Here is an 18,731-nt window from a genome sequence, read left to right on the forward strand (position 1 = left end):
TTTAACATGTCCACATTCACAAGGCCGCAGGGCCAGACGGATTACCAGAAAGTGTACTCAGAGCATGCGCTAACCAACTGGCATGTGTCTTCACTGTAATACCTACTGTACATGTTTCAAGCAGACCACCATTGTCCCTGTGCCCAAGAGCCATGAAGTGCTTTGAAAAGCTGGTCATGGCTCACATCAACACCATCATCACAGAAACCCTAGACCCACTCCAATTGTGATACCGCCCCAACAGATCCACAGATGATGCAATCTCTATTGCACTCCACACTGCCCTTTCCCACCTGGACAAATGTAACACCTACGTGAGAATGCTGTTCATTGACTACAGCTCAGCATTCAACACCATAGTGCCCTCAAAGCTCATCACTAAGCTAAGGACCCTGGGACTAAACACCTCCCTCTGCAACTGGATCCTGGACTTCCTGACGGGCCGCCCCAGGTGGTAAGGGTAGGCAACAACACATCTGCCACGCTGATCCTCAACACAGGGGCCTCTCAGGGTTGCGTGCTTAGTCCCCTCCTGGACCACTATTGTTTTCACTATATATTTTACCTCTTGGTGATGTCATTCAGAAACATAATGTTAACTTTCACTGCTATGTGGATGATACACAGCTGTACATTTCGATGAAACACCGTGAAGCCCCAAAATTGCCCTCCCTGGAAGCCTGTGTTTCAGACATAAGGAACATAAGGAACAAAACAGAGATGCTAGTTCTAGGTCCCAAGAAACAAAGAGATCTTCTGTTGGATCTGACAATTAATCTTGATGGTTGTATAGTCGTCTCAAATAAAACTGTGTGTCACACCCTGATCAGTTTCACCTGTCCTTATTATTGTCTCCAACCCCTCCACGTGTCACTTGGTATCCCTGGTGTATTTATCCCTGTGTTTCCTGTCTCTCTGTGCCAGTTCGTCTTGTATGTTCCAAGTCAACCAGCGTGTTTTTCCCGTGCTCCTGCCTTTTCTATTCTCTTTTACTAGTCCTCCAGGTTTTGACCCTTGCCTGTTTTCTGGACTCTGTACCCGCCTGCCTGACCATTCTGCCTGCCCTGACCTTGAGCCTGCCTGCCACACTGTACCTCCTGGACTCGACGTCACGACCAAGGGTTCAAGGCTATCATGGAGCGAATCAGTGAGTTAGCTCATAGGCAGCCTGCCACCTCCGAGACCACCCAACCACCCAGTAATCTGTCTATTATCAGTAGTGGGTTTGTACAGCCTACCCCGGCTCCCCGAGAACCCTGCTTACCTCCTCCGGAGCGATATTCTGGGGATCCTGGAACCAGGGTTTTCTTTCTCAATGCTCCCTTATTTTTAAGCTGCAGCCATCTTCGTTCCCTTCAGACCAGTCGAAGATAGCGTATATTATTACGCTAATGTCAGGAAGGGCACTCTCCTGGGCTACGGCAGTTCGGTAGCAACAATCCGCCATTTGTTGTCATCTGGAGGATTTCATGGCAGAGGTGAGGAAGGTATTTGATTCTCCGGTATCCGGGAGAGAGGCGGCCAGTAAATTTGAATTACGTCAAAACTCCCGTAGTGTGGCAGACCACGCGGTTGATTTTCGCACGTTGGCCGCCGAGAGTGCCTGGAATCCGGAGTCTCTTTTCGATACCTTTCTTCACGGATTATCTGAGGTGGTAAAATATGAGCTAGCAGCTCGGGAATTATCAGTGGACCTCGACTCCCTCATCTCCCTCACCATTAGAATTGATGGACGCCTAAGGGAACGCAGGAGTGAGAGGAGGTCTGGTCTCGGGCACACTCGTTCATCCGCTATGACTTGCTCACCTTCGAAAATCCTCAACGATCACCAACAATCAATTCACCTTCGTGAATCATCAACGACGGGTGAATTTGATTCTCCTGAGCCTATGCAATTGGGAAGAGCTAGGTTATCGGTTGGGGAACGCTCACGTAGGCTGAGTTCAAACTGTTGTCTGTACTGTGGAGGGGCAGGACATTATATAGCTACCTGCCCTGTTAGGAAACCCTTGCCTTTGGTGCATACAAGTACTCTGGTGAGCCAGACTGGGAGTTCCCTAATTCCCATCACCCGCGTACCTTTTTTTGTGCTTTTGCTGTGGGGAGACCAATCTAAGTCTCTCTGAGTGATTGACTCTTGGGCTGATGAAAGTTTTATGGATGCTACTAATGTTTCTGAGCTTGGTATTCCCACTCAACCTCTCTCGGTTCCCATGGATGCTAGGGCATTGGACGGCTGCTCAATAGGTAGAGTCACCCATAGTACTGTGCCCGTTCAAATACAGGTTTGAGGTAACCACAGTGAGACCATACAGTTCCTCCTCATTGCATCTCCCCATGTTCCGGTTGTCTTGGGATTTTCACGGATCCAAAAACACAACCCTTTTATTGACTGGACCACGAGCTCCATCCTGGGTTGGAGTCCATTTTGCCATTCCCACTGTCTTCAAGCTGCACAGCCTTCCCGAGACATCTTCCTCAGGACGTTAGAAAGGCTTTGGATGTTTCTGCCATTCCCACTGAATACCATGACCTCCTTGAAGTTTTCAGTAAGGCACATGCTACTTCCCTATCCTCGCACCGTCCTTATGATTGTGCCATTGATCTTCTCCCAGGCACTACACCACCTCGGGGTCGGCTATATTCTCTATCCAGGCCGGAGACCAAGGCTATGGAGGAGTACATAGAGGAGTCTCTGGCTACTGGGGCCGTCCGTCCGTCTGCATCTCCTGCCGACGCAGGGTTTTTCTTTGTGAAGAAGAAGGACAAGACCCTGCGTCCGTGCATTGACTACCGGGGACTGAATGATATTACAGTTAAAAATTGGTACCCCTTACCACTCCTCTCCTCGGCTTTTGAACCTCTCCAGGGGTCCACCATTTTTTCCAAGTTGGACCTTTGGAATGCCTACCACCTGGTTCGGATACGTGAAGGGGAAAACAGCCTTCAACACAGCCAGCGGACATTATGACGACCAGGTCATGCCGTTTGGTCTCACCAACGCCCCCCGCTGTCTCCCAGGCTTTGGTAAATGATGTGCTCCGGGACATGTTAAACCGTTTTGTGTTTGTCTACCTTGACGACATCCTGTTTTTTTCCCGGTCAGCCCAAGAACATGTTCTTCATGTCAGGCAAGTCCTTCAACGCCTCCTGGAGAACAAATTGTTCGTGAAAGCCGAGAAGTGTGAGTTCCACCGCTCTACAATTGCCTTTCTAGGATATGTCATTGCTGAAGGTCATGTCCAGATGGATCCTGGAAAAGTGAAAGCAGTGGTAGATTGGCCTCAACCTATGTCCAGGATGCAGTTGCAATGATTCCTAGGCTTTGCTAACTTCTACCGCCGGTTCATTCGGGGTTACAGCACCCTAGCGGCCCCCCTCCTGGCACACACCTCCGCCAAAGTACCGTTCATATGGTCTCCAGCTGTCGACAAAGCCTGTGTGGACCCTGAAGCATCGGTTCACAACAGCACCCATCCTCATCCATCCGGACCTGTCTCGTCAATTTGTGGTAGAGGTTGATGCTTCTGATGTTGGAGTGGGGGCCATCATGTCCCAGTGATCTGCCCAGGACCAAAAGCTTCATCCCTGTGCATTCCTGTCCCATCGTCTCAATCCTGCAGAGAGGAACTACGACGTAGGCAACCGAGAACTCCTGGCGGTCAAGATGGCGTTGGAAGAGTGGAGGCACTGGCTGGAAGGAGCAGAACAGCCATTCTTGGTCTGGACCGACCATAAGAATTTGGAATATCTCCGTATAGCCAAGCGCCTTAACTCCAGGCAGGCTCGGTGGGCTCTCTTGTTTACTAGATTCAACTTCACCATTTCCTACCGCCCAGGGTCCAACATGTTAGCCTTACGCTCTCTCCCGCCTATACAGTTCCTCTGCCACACCCTCCGTCTCCGAAACCATTCTCCCTACCTCATGCCTTGGAGCCAGAGTGGGTTGGGGTATTGAGACCCTGGTTCGCAAGGCACAACGCTCCCAGCCTGAACCTGAAGGGGGCCCGGCTAACCGTCTGTTTGTCCCAAACTCAGTCCAGTCCCGGGTCCTGGAATGGGCTCATTCCTCCAGGCTAACCTGTCATCCAGGTTCCCGCCATACCCTAGCATTCCTCCGATAACGTTTTTGGTGGCCCACAATGGTTTCTGACATCTGCCTTCGTCGCCGCATGCACGGTTTGCGCCCAGAACAAGACTCCACGGCAAGCTCCTTCTAACCTTCTTCAGCCACTACCGGTTCCTCATCATCTCTGGTCCCATATCTCTCTAGACTTCGTCACTGGGCTTCCCCTGTCTGATGGCAACACCGTCATTCTGACAGTGGTGGATCGGTTCTCTATGGCAGCTCATTTCATCCCTCTCCCCAAACTTCCCTCTGCCAAGGAAACAGCCCAGCTCATGGTGCAGCATGTCTTCCGGATCCATGGACTCCCGGTGGATATGGTTTCCGACCGGGGTCCTCAATTCTCATCTCAGTTTTGGAAGGCGTTCTGCACCCTAATTGGGGAGTCGGCCAGCCTATCCTCCGGATTCCACCCCCAGTTGAACGGCCAGTCGGAGCGAGCTAACCAGGACTTGGAGACCACCCTAAGATGCCTGGTCTCAACCAAGCCCACTACCTGGAGCTGACAAGTGGTCTGGGTGGCGTATGCTCGGAACACCCGTCCCTGTTCAGCAACAGGACTCTCCCCTTTTGAGTGCTCCATGGGGTATCAACCTCCACTCTTCCCAGAACAAGAACCATAAGTCAGCGTACCCTCGGCCCAGATGTTCGTCCGCCGCTGTCGACGTAAACGGTAGCTCCCTGCTACCGCATTGGGCAGAGGGTATGGCTGTCCACATGGAACCTGCCCCTTCGGGTAGAGTCCTGCAAACTATCCCCCGTTTCATTGGTCTGTTTCCCATCTCTAGAGTCCTTAGTTCCACTGCTGTCCGTCTCTTGTTACACCGTACCCTCTGTATTCACCCTACGTTCCATGTGTCTAGGATTAAGCCCGTGTCTCACTGTCCTCTGTCTTGTCTTCTTGTCTCAGGGTAGTAAGATGGTGGTTTGAAATCAAATCAAATTTTATTTGTCACATACACATGGTTAGCAGATGTTAATGCGAGTGTAGCAAAATGCTTGTGCTTCTAGTTCCGCCCTGACCATAGTTTGCTTTGTATGTTTCTATGTTTTGTTTGGTCAGGGTGTGGGTGTGAGTGGGCATTCTATGTTGTATGTCTAGTTTGTCTATTTCTATGTGTTTGGCCTGATATGGTTCTCAATCAGAGGCAGGTGTCAGTCGTTGTCTCTGATTGGGAGCCATATTTAGGTAGCCTGTTTTGTATTGTGGGTTGTGGGTGATTGTTCCTGTTCCTGTGTTCCTGTGTTTGTGTTCACCATCCGGGACTCTTTCGTGTTCGTTCGTTTGTCGGTTTATTGTTTTGTTCGTTTTTTAAGTATTCTTATTAAAATGAATACTCACCACGCTGCATCTTGGTCCTCCTCTCTTTCGCCCGACGAAGAACGTTACAGAATCACCCACCACAACCGGACCAAGCAGCGTGGTACTCAGGAGCAGCGGGTTCTGGACTCTTGGACTTGGGAGGAGATCTTGGATGGCAAGGGACCCTGGGTACAGCCGGGAGAATATCGCCGCCCCAAGGCAGAGCTGGAGGCAGCGAAAGCTGAGAGGCAGTGGTATGAGGAGGCAGCACGAAAGCGCGGCTGGAAGCCCGAGAGGCAGCCCCAAAAATGTCTTGGGGGGGGGAAACACGGGGAGTGTGGCTAAGTCAGGTAGGAGACCTGAGCCAACTCCCCGTGCTTACCGTGGAGAGAGAGGCTCCGGGCAGGCACCGTGTTATGTGGAGATGCGCATGGTGTCTCCAGTACGTGTGCATAGCCCGGTGCGGTACATAGCAGCGCCTCGTATCGGCCGGACTAGAGTGGGCATCGAGCCAGGTGCCATGAAGCCGGCTCTACGCATCTGGTCTCCAGTGCGTCTCCTCGGGCCGGGGTACATGGCACCAGCCCTACGCATGGTGTCCCCGGTTCGCCAGCACAGCCCAGTGTGGCCTATTCCACCTCGCCGCACTGGCATGGCTACGGGGAGCATTCAGCCAGGTAGGGTTGGGCAGGCTCGGTGCTCAAGACCTGTAGTGCGCCTCCACGGTCCGGTCTATCCGGTGCCTTCTCCACGCACCAGCTCTCCTGTGGCAGCCCCACGCACCAGCCCTCCTGTGGCAGCCCCACGCACCAGCTCTCCTGTGGCAGCCCCACGCACCAGCCCTCCGGTGGCGGCACCACATACCAGGCCTACAGTGCGCCTCCAGGGTCCAGTATGCCCTGTTCCTCCTCCCCGCACTCGCCCTGAGGTGCGTGTTCCCAGCCCGGTACCACCAGTTCCGGCACCACGCACCAGGCCTACAGTGCGCCTCCAGGGTCCAGTATGCCCTGTTCCTCCTCTCCGCACTCGCCCTGAGGTGCGTGTCCCCAGCCCGGTACCACCAGTTCCGGCACCACGCACCAGGCCTACAGTGCGCCTCGGCAGGCCTGAGCCGACCTCCTGTCCAGCACCGCCTGAGACGCCCGTCTGTCCTGAGCCGCCTGAGCCGCCCGTCTGTCCTGAGCCGCCTGAGCCGCCCGTCTGTCCTGAGCCACCTGAGCCGCCCATCTGTCCTGAGCCGCCTGAGCCGTCCGTCTGTCCTGAGCCGCCCTTCAGTCCAGAGGCGCCTGAGCCGCCCTTCAGTCCAGAGGCGTCTGAACCGCCCTTCAGGCCAGAGGCGCCTGGGCCGCTCGCCAGTCCGGATCTGCCAGAGTCTTCTTCCAGTCCGGATCTGCCAGTGTCGCCCTCCAGTCCGGAGCTGCCCTCCAGTCCGGAGCTGCCCTCCAGTCCGGAGCTGCCCTTCAGTCCGGAGCTGCCCTTCAGTCCGGAGCTGCCCCTCAGTCCGGAGCTGCCCTTCAGTCCGGAGCTACCCCTCAGTCCAGAGCTGCCCCTCAGTCCGGAGTTGCCCCTCAGTCCTAGGCTGCCCCTCAGTTCTGAGCTGCCCCTTAGTCCGGAGCTGCCCCTCAGTCCGGAGCTGCCCCTCAGTCCGGAGCTGCCCCTCAGTCCGGAGCTGCCCCTCAGTCCGGAGATGCCCTTCAGTCCGGAGCTGCCCTTCAGTCCGGAGATGCCCTTCAGTCCGGAGCTGCCCCTCAGTCCGGAGTTGCCCCTCAGTCCTGAGCTGCCCCTCAGTTCTGAGCTGCCCCTTAGTCCGGAGCTGCCCCTCAGTCCGGAGCTGCCCCTCAGTCCGGAGCTGCCCCTCAGTCCGGAGCTGCCCCTCAGTCCGGAGCTGCCCCTCAGTCCGGAGATGCCCTTCAGTCCGGAGCTGCCCTTCAGTCCGGAGATGCCCTTCAGTCCGGAGCTGCCCCTCAGTCCAGAGCTGCCCCTCAGTCCTGAGCTGCCCCTCAGTTCTGAGCTGCCCCTTAGTCCGGAGCTGCCCCTCAGTCCGGAGCTGCCCCTCAGTCCGGAGCTGCCCCTCAGTCCGGAGCTGCCCCTCAGTCCGGAGATGCCCTTCAGTCCTGAGCTGCCCCTCAGTTCTGAGCTGCCCCTCAGTCCGGAGTTGCCCCTCAGTCCTGAGCTGCCCCTCAGTTCTGAGCTGCCCCTTAGTCTGGAGCTGCCCCTCAGTCCGGAGCTGCCCCTCAGTCCGGAGCTGCCCCTCAGTCCGGAGCTGCCCCTCAGTCCGGAGCTGCCCCTCAGTCCGGAGCTGCCCCTCAGTCCGGAGCTGCCCTTCAGTCCGGAGCTGCCCCTCAGTCCGGAGCTGCCCCTCAGTCCTGAGCTGCCCCTCAGTTCTGAGCTGCCCCTTAGTCTGGAGCTGCCCCTCAGTCCGGAGCTGCCCCTCCGTCCGGAGCTGCCCCTCAGTCCGGAGCTGCCCCTCAGTCCAGAGGCGCTCCTCAGTCCAGTGGGGCCCTTTATTAGGGTCCCCAGTCCAAGGTCGGCGGCGAGGGTCACCGCTCTAAAGAGGCCACTGAAGAGGGCTAAGACTATGGTGGAGTGGGGTCCACGTCCCGCGCCGGAGCCACCACCGCGGACAGATGCCCACCCAGACCCTCCCCTATAGGTTTAGGTTTTGCGGCCGGAGTCCGCACCTTGGGGGGGGGGGGGGTACTGTCACGCCCTGACCATAGTTAGCTTTGTATGTTTCTATGTTTTATTTGGTCAAGGTGTGATGTGAGTGGGCATTCTATGTTGTATGTCTAGTTTGTCTATTTCTATGTGTTTGGCCTGATATGGTTCTCAATCAGAGGCAGGTGTCAGTCGTTGTCTCTGATTGGGAGCCATATTTAGGTAGCCTGTTTTGTATTGTGGGTTGTGGGTGATTGTTCCTGTGTTTGTGTTCACCATCTGGGACTATTACACTTTCGTTCGTTTGTCGGTTTATTGTTTTGTTCGTTGTTTAAGTATTCTTATTAAAATGAATACTCACCACGCTGCATCTTGGTCCTCCTCTCTTTCGCCCGATGAAGAACGTTACATGCAGTAATATAAGTAATCTAACCTAACAATTTCACAACAACTACCTTATACACACAGTGTAAAGGAATGAATAAGTACAATAATATGTACATAAAAATATATGAATGAGTGATGGCCGAACGGCAGTAGATGATATAGAGTACAGTACATACATATGAGATGAGTAATGTAGGGTATGTAAACATTATATAAAGTGACATTGTTTGAGTGGCTAGTGATACATTTATTACATCAAGATGGCAAGATGCAGTAGATGGTATAGAGTACAGTATATACATATGAGATGAGTAATGTAGGGTATGTAAACATTATATAAAGTGGCATTGTTTAAAGTGGCTAGTGATACATTTATTACATACATTTTTCCATTATTAAAGTGGCTAGAGTTGAGTCAGTATGTTGGCAGCAGCCACTCAATGTTAGTGATGGCTGTTTAACAGTCTGATGGCCTTGAGATAGAGGCTGTTTTTCAGTCTCTCGGTGCCCGCTTTGATGCACCTGTACTGACCTCACCTTCTGGATGATAGTGGGGTGAACAGGCAGTGGCTCGGGTGGTTGTTGTACTTGAGGATCTTTTTGGTCTTCCTGTGACATTGGGTGGTGTAGGTGTCCTGGAGGGCAGGTAGTTTGCCCCCGGTGATGCGTTGTGCAGACCTCACCACCCTCTGGAGAGCCTTACGGTTATGAGCAGAGCAGTTGCTGTACCAGGCTGTGATACAGCTCGACAGGATGCTCTCGATTGTGCATCTGTAAAAGTTTGTGAGTGTTTTTGGTGATGTCGTGGAACATCGTCTCAGAAATATAACACTCGTAAGAACTTGTGAAATCAAATAGACTTTTTAATACAATTTGTATAGCAAGCCGGAATGGCCCGCGGAACACCCAATTTCCCAGAGCCCTAGCTCTTATATTTATACACACATAGTATTATGTCCATCCCTTATGCAAATGAAGTTTCTTTTCTTAAGTCATTCACCACCATTATCTTTTAGTTCAAGCTTCCTACTTGTTCACGCCCAATAACGCCCATATCTGCTTTCAATTAGTTTATAATGGTGGCCGGACCCTCTATCTTAGTGTGTCAGCAGATTCTGTGTTTCTTCCTTTCATTAATGTGTCAATGTACTCTTTGTTCTGCCTTTATTGGAATCAGCAGATTCTATCCTATAAGCCTCCTTTTTAGAAGGAGCTGACTATGGGTCCTTTTATCATTAGTGTGTCAGGTCAGCAGACCATGTGTCTCTCCCTTTCATTAATGTGTCAATCTACTCTTTGTTCTGTTCTCCCCTATCCTTAGTGTGTCCAATTGTCTTAGGCGCCTATGTGTCTCCCTGTCTTCCTGTGGTCTATTTTTAATGTTCAGCTGTCCTATACATCTCATTTACTCCTACAGTGACAAGCCAAATTTCTTCAGCCTCCTGAGGTTGAAGAGGCGCTGCTGCGCCTTCTTCACCACGCTGTCTGTGTGGGTGGACCATTTCAGTTTGTCCGTGATGTGTACGCCGAGGAACTTAAAACTTTCCACCCTCTCCAATACTGTCCCGTCAATGTGGATAGGGGGCTGCTCCCTCTGCTGTTTCCTGAAGTCCACGATCATCTCCTTTGTTTTGTTGACATTGAGTGTGAGGTTATTTTCCTGACACCACACTCCGAGGGCCCTCACCTCCTCCCTGTAGGCCGTCTCGTCGTTGTTGGTAATCAAGCTTACCACTGTTGTGTCGTCTGCAAACTTGATGATTGAGTTGGAGGCGTGCATGGCCATGCAGTCGTGGGTGAACAGGGAGTACAGGAGAGGGCTGAGAACGCACCCTTGTGGGGCCCCAGTGTTGAGGCTCAGTGGGGTGGAGATGTTGTTACCTACCCTCACCACCTGGGGGTGGCCCGTCAGGAAGTCCAGGACCCAGTTGCACAGAGCGGGGTTGAGACCCAGGGTCTCGAGCTTAATGATGAGTTTGGAGGGTACTATGGTGTTAAATGCTGAGCTGTAATCGATGAACAGCATTCTTACATAGGTAATCCTCTTGTCCAGATGGGTTAGAGCAGTGTGCAGTGTGATTGCGATTGCGTCGTCTGTGGACCTATTGGTGCAGTAAGCAAATTGGAGTGGGTCTAGGGTGTCAGGTAGGGTGGAGGTGATATGGTCCTTGACTAGTCTCTCAAAGCACTTCATGATGACGGAAATGAGTGCCACGGGGCGGTAGTCATTTAGCTCAGTTACCTTAGCTTTCTTGGGAACAGGAACAATAGTGGCCCTCTTGAAGCATGTGGGAACAGCAGACTGGGATAAGGATTGATTGAATATGTCTGTAAACACACCAGCCAGCTGGTCTGCGCGTGCTCTGAGGATGCGGCCGGGGATGCCGTCGGGGCCTGCAGCCTTGCGAGGGTTAACACGTTTAAATGTTTTACTCACCTCGGCTGCAGTGAAGGAGAGCCCGCAGGTTTTGGTAGCGGGCCGTGTCAGTGGCACTGTATTGTTCTCAAAGCGAGCAAAGAAGTTGTTTAGTCGGTCTGGGAGCAAGACATTGTGGTCCGCGACAGGGCTGGTTTTTCTTTTGTAGTACGTGATTGACTGTAGACCCTGCCACATACCTCTTGTGTCTGAGCCGTTGAATTACGACTCCACTTTGTCTCTATACTGACGCTTAGCTTGTTTGATTGCCTTGCGGAGGGAATAGCTACACTGTTTGTATTCGGTCATGTTTCCGGTCAGCTTGCCCTGATTAAAAGCAGTGGTTCGCGCTTTCAGTTTTGCGCGAATGCGGCCATCAATCGACAGTTTCTGGTTGGGGAATGTATTAATAGACGCTGTGGGTACAACATCACCGATGCACTTGCTAATAAACTCGCTCCCCGAATCAGCGTATTCATCAATGTTGTTGTTCGACGTTATGCGGAACATATCCCAGTCCACGTGATCGAAGCAATCTTGAAGCGTGGAATCCGATTGGTCGGACCAGCGTTGAACAGACCTGATCGCGGGTGCTTCCTGCTTTAGTTTCTGTCTATAGGCTGGGAGCATCAAAATGGAGTCGTGGTCAGCTTTTCCGAAAGGAGGGCGGGGGAGGGCCTTATATGCGTCGCGGAAGTTAGAATAACAATGATCCAGGGTTTTGCCAGCCCGGGTTGCGCAATCGATATGCTGATAGAATTTAGGGAGCCTTGTTTTCAGATTAGCCTTGTTAAAATCATCAGCTACAATAAATGCAGCCTCAGGATATGTGGTTTCCAGTCGAATTAAGTTCTTTCAGGGGCGTCGATGTGTCTGCTTGGGGGGGAATATACACGACTGTGATTATGATCGAAGAGAATTCTCTTGGTAGATAATGCGGTCAGCATTTGATTGTGAGGAATTCTAAGTCAGTTGAACAAAAGGACTTGAGTTCAGGTATGTTGTTATGATCACACCACGTCTCGATAATCATAAGGCATACACCCCCGCCCTTCTTCTTACCAGAGAGATGCTTGTTTCTGTCGGCGTGATGTGTGAAGAAACCAGGTGGCTGTACCGACTCCGATAGCGTGTCTCGAGTGAGCCATGTTTCCGTGAAACAAAGAACATTACAGTCTCTGATGTCTCTCTGGAAGGCAACCCTTGCTCGGATTTCGTCTACCTTGTTGTCAAGAGACTGGACATTGGCGAGTAGTATGCTCGGGAGCGGTGCGCGATGTGCCCGTCTACGGAGCCTGAACGGAAGACCGCTCCGTCTGCCCCTTTTACGGCGCCGTTGTTTTGGGTCGCCGGCTTGGATCCGATCCATTGTCCTGGGTGGTGGGCTAAACAGAGGATCCTCTTCGGGAAAGTCGTGTTCCTGGTCGTAATGTTGGTGAGTTGACGTTGCTCTTATATCCAATAGTTCCTCCCGACTGTATGTAATAAAACCTAAGATTTTCTGGGGTAACAATGTAAGAAATAACACATAAAAAAACAAAATACTGCATAGTGTCCTAGGAACGCAAAGCGAGGCGGCCATCTCTGTCGGCGCCGGAGATAGATACAGTGGGGAGAACAAGTATTTGATACACTGCCGATTTTGCAGGTTTTCCTACTTACAAAGCATGTAGAGGTCTGTCATTTTTATCATAGGTACACTTCAACTGTGAGAGACGGAATCTAAAACAAAAATCCAGAAAATCACATTGTATGATTTTTAAATAATTAATTTGCATTTTATTGCATGACATAAGTATTTGATCACCTACCAACCAGTAAGAATTCCGGCTCTCACAGACCTGTTAGTTTTTCTTTAAGAAGCCCTCCTGTTCTCCACTCATTACCTGTATTAACTGCACCTGTTTGAACTCGTTACCTGTATAAAAGACACCTGTCCACACACTCAATCAAACAGATTCCAACCTCTCCACAATGGCCAAGACCAGAGACCTGTGTAAGGACATCAGGGATAAAATTGTAGACCTGCACAAGGCTGGGATGGGCTACAGGACAATAGGCAAGCAGCTTGGTGAGAAGGAAACAACTGTTGGCGCAATTATTAGAAAATGGAAGAAGTTCAAGATGACGGTCAATCACCCTCGGTCTGGGGCTCCATGCAAGATTTCACCTCGTGGGGCATCAATGATCATGAGGAAGGTGAGGGATCAGCCCAGAACTACACGGCAGGACCTGGTCAATGACCTGAAGAGAGCTGGGACCACAGTCTCAAAGAAAACCATTAGTAACACACTACGCCGTCATGGATTAAAATCCTGCAGCGCACGCAAGGTCCCCCTGCTTAAGCCAGTGCATGTCCAGGCCCGTCTGAAGTTTGCCAATGACCATCTGGATGATCCAGAGGAGGAATGGGAGAAGGTCATGTGGTCTGATGAGACAAAAATAGAGCTTTTTGGTCTAACTCCACTCGCCGTGTTTGGAGGAAGAAGAAGTATGAGTACAACCCCAAGAACACCATCCCAACCGTGAAGCATGGAGGTGGAAACATCATTCTTTGGGGATGCTTTTCTGCAAAGGGGACAGGACGACTGCACCGTATTGAGGGGAGGATGGATGGGGCCATGTATCGCGAGATCTTGGCCAACAACCTCCTTCCCTCAGTAAGAGCATTGAAGATGGGTCGTGGCTGGGTCTTCCAGCATGACAACGACACGAAGCACACAGCCATGGCAACTAAGGAGTGGCTCCGTAAGAAGCATCTCAAGGTCCTGGAGTGGCCTAGCCAGTCTCCAGACCTGAACCCAATAGAAAATCTTTGGAGGGAGCTGAAAGTCCGTATTTCCCAGCGACAGCCCCGAAACCTGAAGGATCTGGAGAAGATCTGTAGGGAGGAGTGGGCCAAAATCCCTGCTGCAGTGTGTGCAAACCTAGTCAAGAACTACAGGAAACGTATGATCTCTGTAATTGCAAACAAAGGTTTCTGTACCAAATATTAAGTTCTGCTTTTCTGATGTATCAAATACTTATGTCATGCAATAAAATGCAAATTAATTACTTAAAAATCATACAATGTGATTTTCTGGATTTTTGTTTTAGATTCCGTCTCTCATAGTTGAAGTGTACCTATGATAAAAATTACAGACCTCTACATGCTTTGTAAGTAGGAAAACCTGCAAAATCGGCAGTGTATCAAATACTTGTTCTCCCCACTGTAGATATCCCTCTAGTGGTGTGGGGGCTGTGCTTTGGCAAAGTGGGTGGGGTCATATCCTGCCTGGTTGGCCTGGTTGGCCCTGTCTGGGGGAATCGTCGGACGGGGCCACAGTGTCTCCCGACCCCCCCTGTCTCAGCCTCCAGTATTTATCCTGCAGTAGTTTATGTGTCGGGGGGCTAGGGTCAGTCTGTTATATCTGGAGTGTTTCTCCTGTCTTATTCGGTGTCCTGTGTGAATTTAAGTATGCTCTCTCTAATTTCTCTCTCTCCCGCCCTGGGACCATGCCTCAGGACTACCTGGCCCGAAGACTCCTTGCTGTCCCCAGTTTCAACTGTTCTGCCTGCGGCTATGGAACCCTGACCTGTTCACCGGACGTGCTACCTGTCCCAGACCTGCTGTTTTCAACTCTCTAGAGACAGCAGGAGCGGTAGAGATACTCTGAATGATCGGCTATGAAAAGCCAACTGACATTTACTCCTGAGGTGCTGACCTGTTGCACCCTCTACAACCACTGTGATTATCATTTGACCTTGCTGGTCATCTATGAACGTTTGAACATCTTGGCCATGTACTGTTATAATCTCCACCCGGCACAGCCAGAAGAGGACTGGCCACCCCTCAGAGCCTGGTTCCTCTCTAGGTTTCTTCCTAGGTTCCTGCCTTTCTAGGGAGTTTTTCCTAACCACCGTGCTTCTACATCTGCATCGCTTGCTGTTTGGGGTTTTAGGCTGGAATCCTGTACAGCACTTTGTGAAATCGGCTGATGTAAAAAGGGCTTTATAAATACATTTGATTGATTGATTGTTCACCCACGACTGCGTGGCCAAGCATGACTCCAATACCATCATTACGTTTGCCGACAACACAATGGTAGATCTGATTAATGACAACAAAGAGACAGCCCATAGGGAGGTCAGAGACCTGGCAGTGTGGTGCCAGGACAACAACCTCTCCCTCAACGTGATCAAGACCAAGGAGCTGATCGTGGACTAGAGGAAAAGGAGGGCCGAGCGCACCCCCATTCTCATCGACGTGGCTGTATTGGAGAAGGTCGAGAGCTTCAAGTTTCTTGGTGTCCACATCAACAACAAACTATCATGGTCCAAACACACCAAGACAGTAGTGAAGGGTGCACGACAAAGTCTATTCCTGTCACGCCCTGGCCTTAGTTATCTTTGTTTTCTTTATTATTTTGGTTAGGTCAGGGTGTGACATGGGGGATTTATGTGTTTTGTCTTGTCTAGGGGTTTTGTATGTTTATGGGGTGTTTTGTAGTCTAGGTGTTTGTATATCTATGGTTGCCTAGATTGGTTCTCAATTAGAGGCAGCTGTTTATCATTGTCTCTGATTGGGAACCATATTTAGGCAGCCATATTCTTTAGGGATTTCGTGGGTTATTGTCTATATGTAAGTTTCCTGTGTATGCACTTGTTTAATATATAGCTTCACGTTCGTTTGTTGTTTTGCATAGTTTGTTTAAGTGTTCTTCGTTTCGTTAAATAAATAGAAGAATGTATTCTTATCACGCTGCGCCTTGGTCCTCCTCTCTTCATCCAAACGACGAACGTGACAATTCCATCTCAGGAGACTGAAAAGATTTGGCAAGGGTCCTCAGATCCTCAAAAAGTTCAACAGCTACACCATCGAGAGCACCCCTGTATATAGCCCCGTTATTGTTATTTTATTGTTACTCTTTTTTTCTTTTTTTTTTACTTTTGTAATTTAGTAAATATTTTCTTAACTCTTATTTTTCTTAAAACTGCATTGTTGGGTAGGGGTTGTAAGTAAGCATTTCACAAATACCTTTTGTATTCGGGGCATGTGGCAAATAACATTTGATTAACATTTGTTAATATGATTATTGTGTGTGTTCTGTGTGTGTATGGGAGGATATGGCTGGCTTACTCACTTCAGTGTGTGACACTGCGTATGTCAGAGAGAGATAGTGAGGGAGGGAGGGGACTGGAGAGAGAGACGGAGACAGAGAGGGAGAGACGGAGGCAGAGTGAGGGAGGGAAGAGAGACAGAGAGAGATAGTGAGGGAGGGAGGGGACTGGAGGGAGAGACGGAGACAGAGAGGGAGAGACGGAGGCAGAGTGAGGGAGGGAAGAGAGAGAGAGAGATAGTGAGGGAGGGAGGGGACTGGAGGGAGAGACGGAGACAGAGAGGGAGAGACGGAGGCAGAGTGAGGGAGGGAAGAGAGACAGCGAGAGATAGTGAGGGAGGGAGGGGACTGGAGGGAGAGACGGAGACAGAGAGGGAGAGACGGAGGCAGAGTGAGGGAGGGAAGAGAGAGAGAGAGATAGTGAGGGAGGGAGGGGACTGGAGGGAGAGACGGAGACAGAGAGGGAGAGACGGAGGCAGAGGGAGGGAGGGAAGAGAGAGAGAGAGATAGTGAGGGAGGGAGGGGACTGGAGAGAGAGAGACTGCAACATAAAAAGAGCTATGAATAACGGTGAATAAGTGTGGCCGTACTCATAGCTCCCTGTTTGTGAATGAAGAGCAGTGAGATGGAAGTCAGAGGAGAAACAGAAATAAAGTCCTTTACTGAACCTCTGACCCTCCTGCCGTAACTACACTCCCCAAAACACTTCCTGTGACAGACCCGCGCTACACAACCAACACCATCCAGCCATCCACCTCTTTTCTTCCCTCCCTTTCTCTCTCTCCCTCCGTCTGTCTCCCTCATTCGTTCCTCAATGGTCTCTCATTTAGAGAGCTATATATAGTTCACAGTGAGCTAGAGGCAAAGGAGATGGACGTACAATTGCCGCTGTGTCCGTCTGTCAGTCCATCGATCAGTCTGTCGTACACTCACCCACACATCCATCCGCCCTTCCATTGGTTTGTCTGTATGTCTAGCTGATGGTGATAGAGTTTGCTGGCTGTGTGAACACATCCACATGTTCTATACATCCAGCACTACATACATTAACCCTAGCGCAGTCAGTCAGTCCCTACACCACCACAATGTCTGAACCTGTTGAGTTGATAGTGCAGCAGTCAGATCTGAATATGTGACAGTCAAGCAGTGTCACTCACACAACAGAATACAGCAGGCAATGTCTGCAGTCGAAGGAGAGAGGATGACAGAGAGGGAGGGAGGGACTAAGGGACAGAGAGAAGGAGGGAGCGTAAGGGAGTGTGAGGGGAAGACAAGCACTCATGGGGGTCCCAGCTTCTAAATAATTCAGTACAGAGGAGGAGCACTGTCAGGTCAACTCATGCAGAGCAGAGAGGTAGAGAAAGAGCAAGAGAGAGAGAGAGAGAGAGAGGGGGAGAGAGAGAGAGAGAGAGAGAGAGAGAGAGAGAGAGAGAGAGAGAGAGAGAGAGAGAGAGAGGAGGGTGGAGAGAGACAGGTTGGGGAGAGGGAGAGGAGAGAGAGGGATGAGGGGGAGAGAGAGATCGGGGAGAGATGAGAGGGGGAGAAGTCGGGAGAGAGTGGGAGTGGGGAGAGAGAGGTGGGGAAGAGATGAGAGGGGGAGAGGTGGGGGAAAGAGAGAAGCGGTAGAGAGTAGAGAAAGAGTGGGGGGAGAGGAAGAGAGAGATAGATGGGTGCAAGACAGAGTACAGATGGAGTACATAGCGAGTACAGAGAGATTACAGAGAGAGTACATAGAGAGTACAGAGAGAGTACAGAGAGAGAGTACAGAGTACAGAGAGAATACAAAGAGAGTACATAGAGAGTACAATGTACAGAGAGAATACAGAGGGAGTACATAGAGAGTACAATGTACAGAGAGAATACAGAGGGAGTACATAGAGAGTACAGAGAGAGTACAGAGTACAGAGAGAGTACAGAGAGAATACAGAGAGAGAGTACAGAGAGAGAGTACAGAGAGAGTACAGAGAGAGAGTACAGAGAGAGTACAGAGAGAGTACAGAGAGATTACATAGTACAGAGAGAATACAGAGTGAGTACTTAGAGAGTACAAAGAGAGTACAGAGAGAGTACAGAGTACAGAGAGAATACAGAGAGAGTACAGAGAGAGAGTACAGAGAGAGAGAGTACAGAGAGAGAGTACAGAGTACAGAGACAATACAGAGAGAGTACAGAGAGAGTACAGAGAGAGAGTACAGAGTACAGAGAGAATACAGAGAGAGTAAATAGAGAGTAAAGAGTACAGAGAGAATACAGAGGGAGTACATAGAGAGTACAGAGAGAGTATAAAGAGAGAGTACAGAGAGAGTACAGAGAGAATACAGAGAGAGTACAGAGAGATTACATAGAGAGTACAGAGAGAGTATAAAGAGAGAGTACAGAGAGAGTACAGAGAGAATACAGAGGGAGTACATAGAGAGTACAGAGAGAGTACAGAGTACAGAGACAATACAGAGAGAGTGCATAGATTGTACAGAGAGAGTACAGAGAGAGAGTACAGAGAGAATACAGAGAGAGTACATAGAGAGTACAGAGACAATACAGAGAGAGTGCATATATTGTACAGAGAGAGAGTACAGAGAGAATACAGAGAGAGAGAGTATAGAGAGAGTACAGAGAGAGAGAGAGAGTACAGAGAGAGTGCAGAGTACAGAGAGAATACAGAGAGAGTACATAGAGAGTACAGAGTGCAGAGAGAATACAGAGGGAGTACATAGAGAGTACAGAGAGAGTACAAAGAGAGAG

The 18,731-nt window shown here is 50.5% G+C and overlaps 1 protein-coding gene across 1 annotated transcript in view; it reads left to right on the plus strand.

Moving 5' to 3' along the window:
- Positions 1 to 4,651: 4,651 nt before the first annotated feature.
- Positions 4,652 to 18,731, plus strand: part of LOC139572252 (uncharacterized) — a 17,304-nt gene continuing 3,224 nt past the window's right edge. Inside the window, exons 1-2 of the mRNA XM_071394896.1 lie at positions 4,652 to 4,829; positions 5,037 to 5,040. Coding sequence (XP_071250997.1) covers positions 4,652 to 4,829; positions 5,037 to 5,040 — 182 coding nt within the window. The remainder of the gene's footprint in view (positions 4,830 to 5,036; positions 5,041 to 18,731) is intronic.

Source organism: Salvelinus alpinus, chromosome 4, assembly GCF_045679555.1.
Source record: "Salvelinus alpinus chromosome 4, SLU_Salpinus.1, whole genome shotgun sequence".
In the NCBI taxonomy this organism is placed as follows: Eukaryota; Metazoa; Chordata; class Actinopteri; order Salmoniformes; family Salmonidae; genus Salvelinus; species Salvelinus alpinus.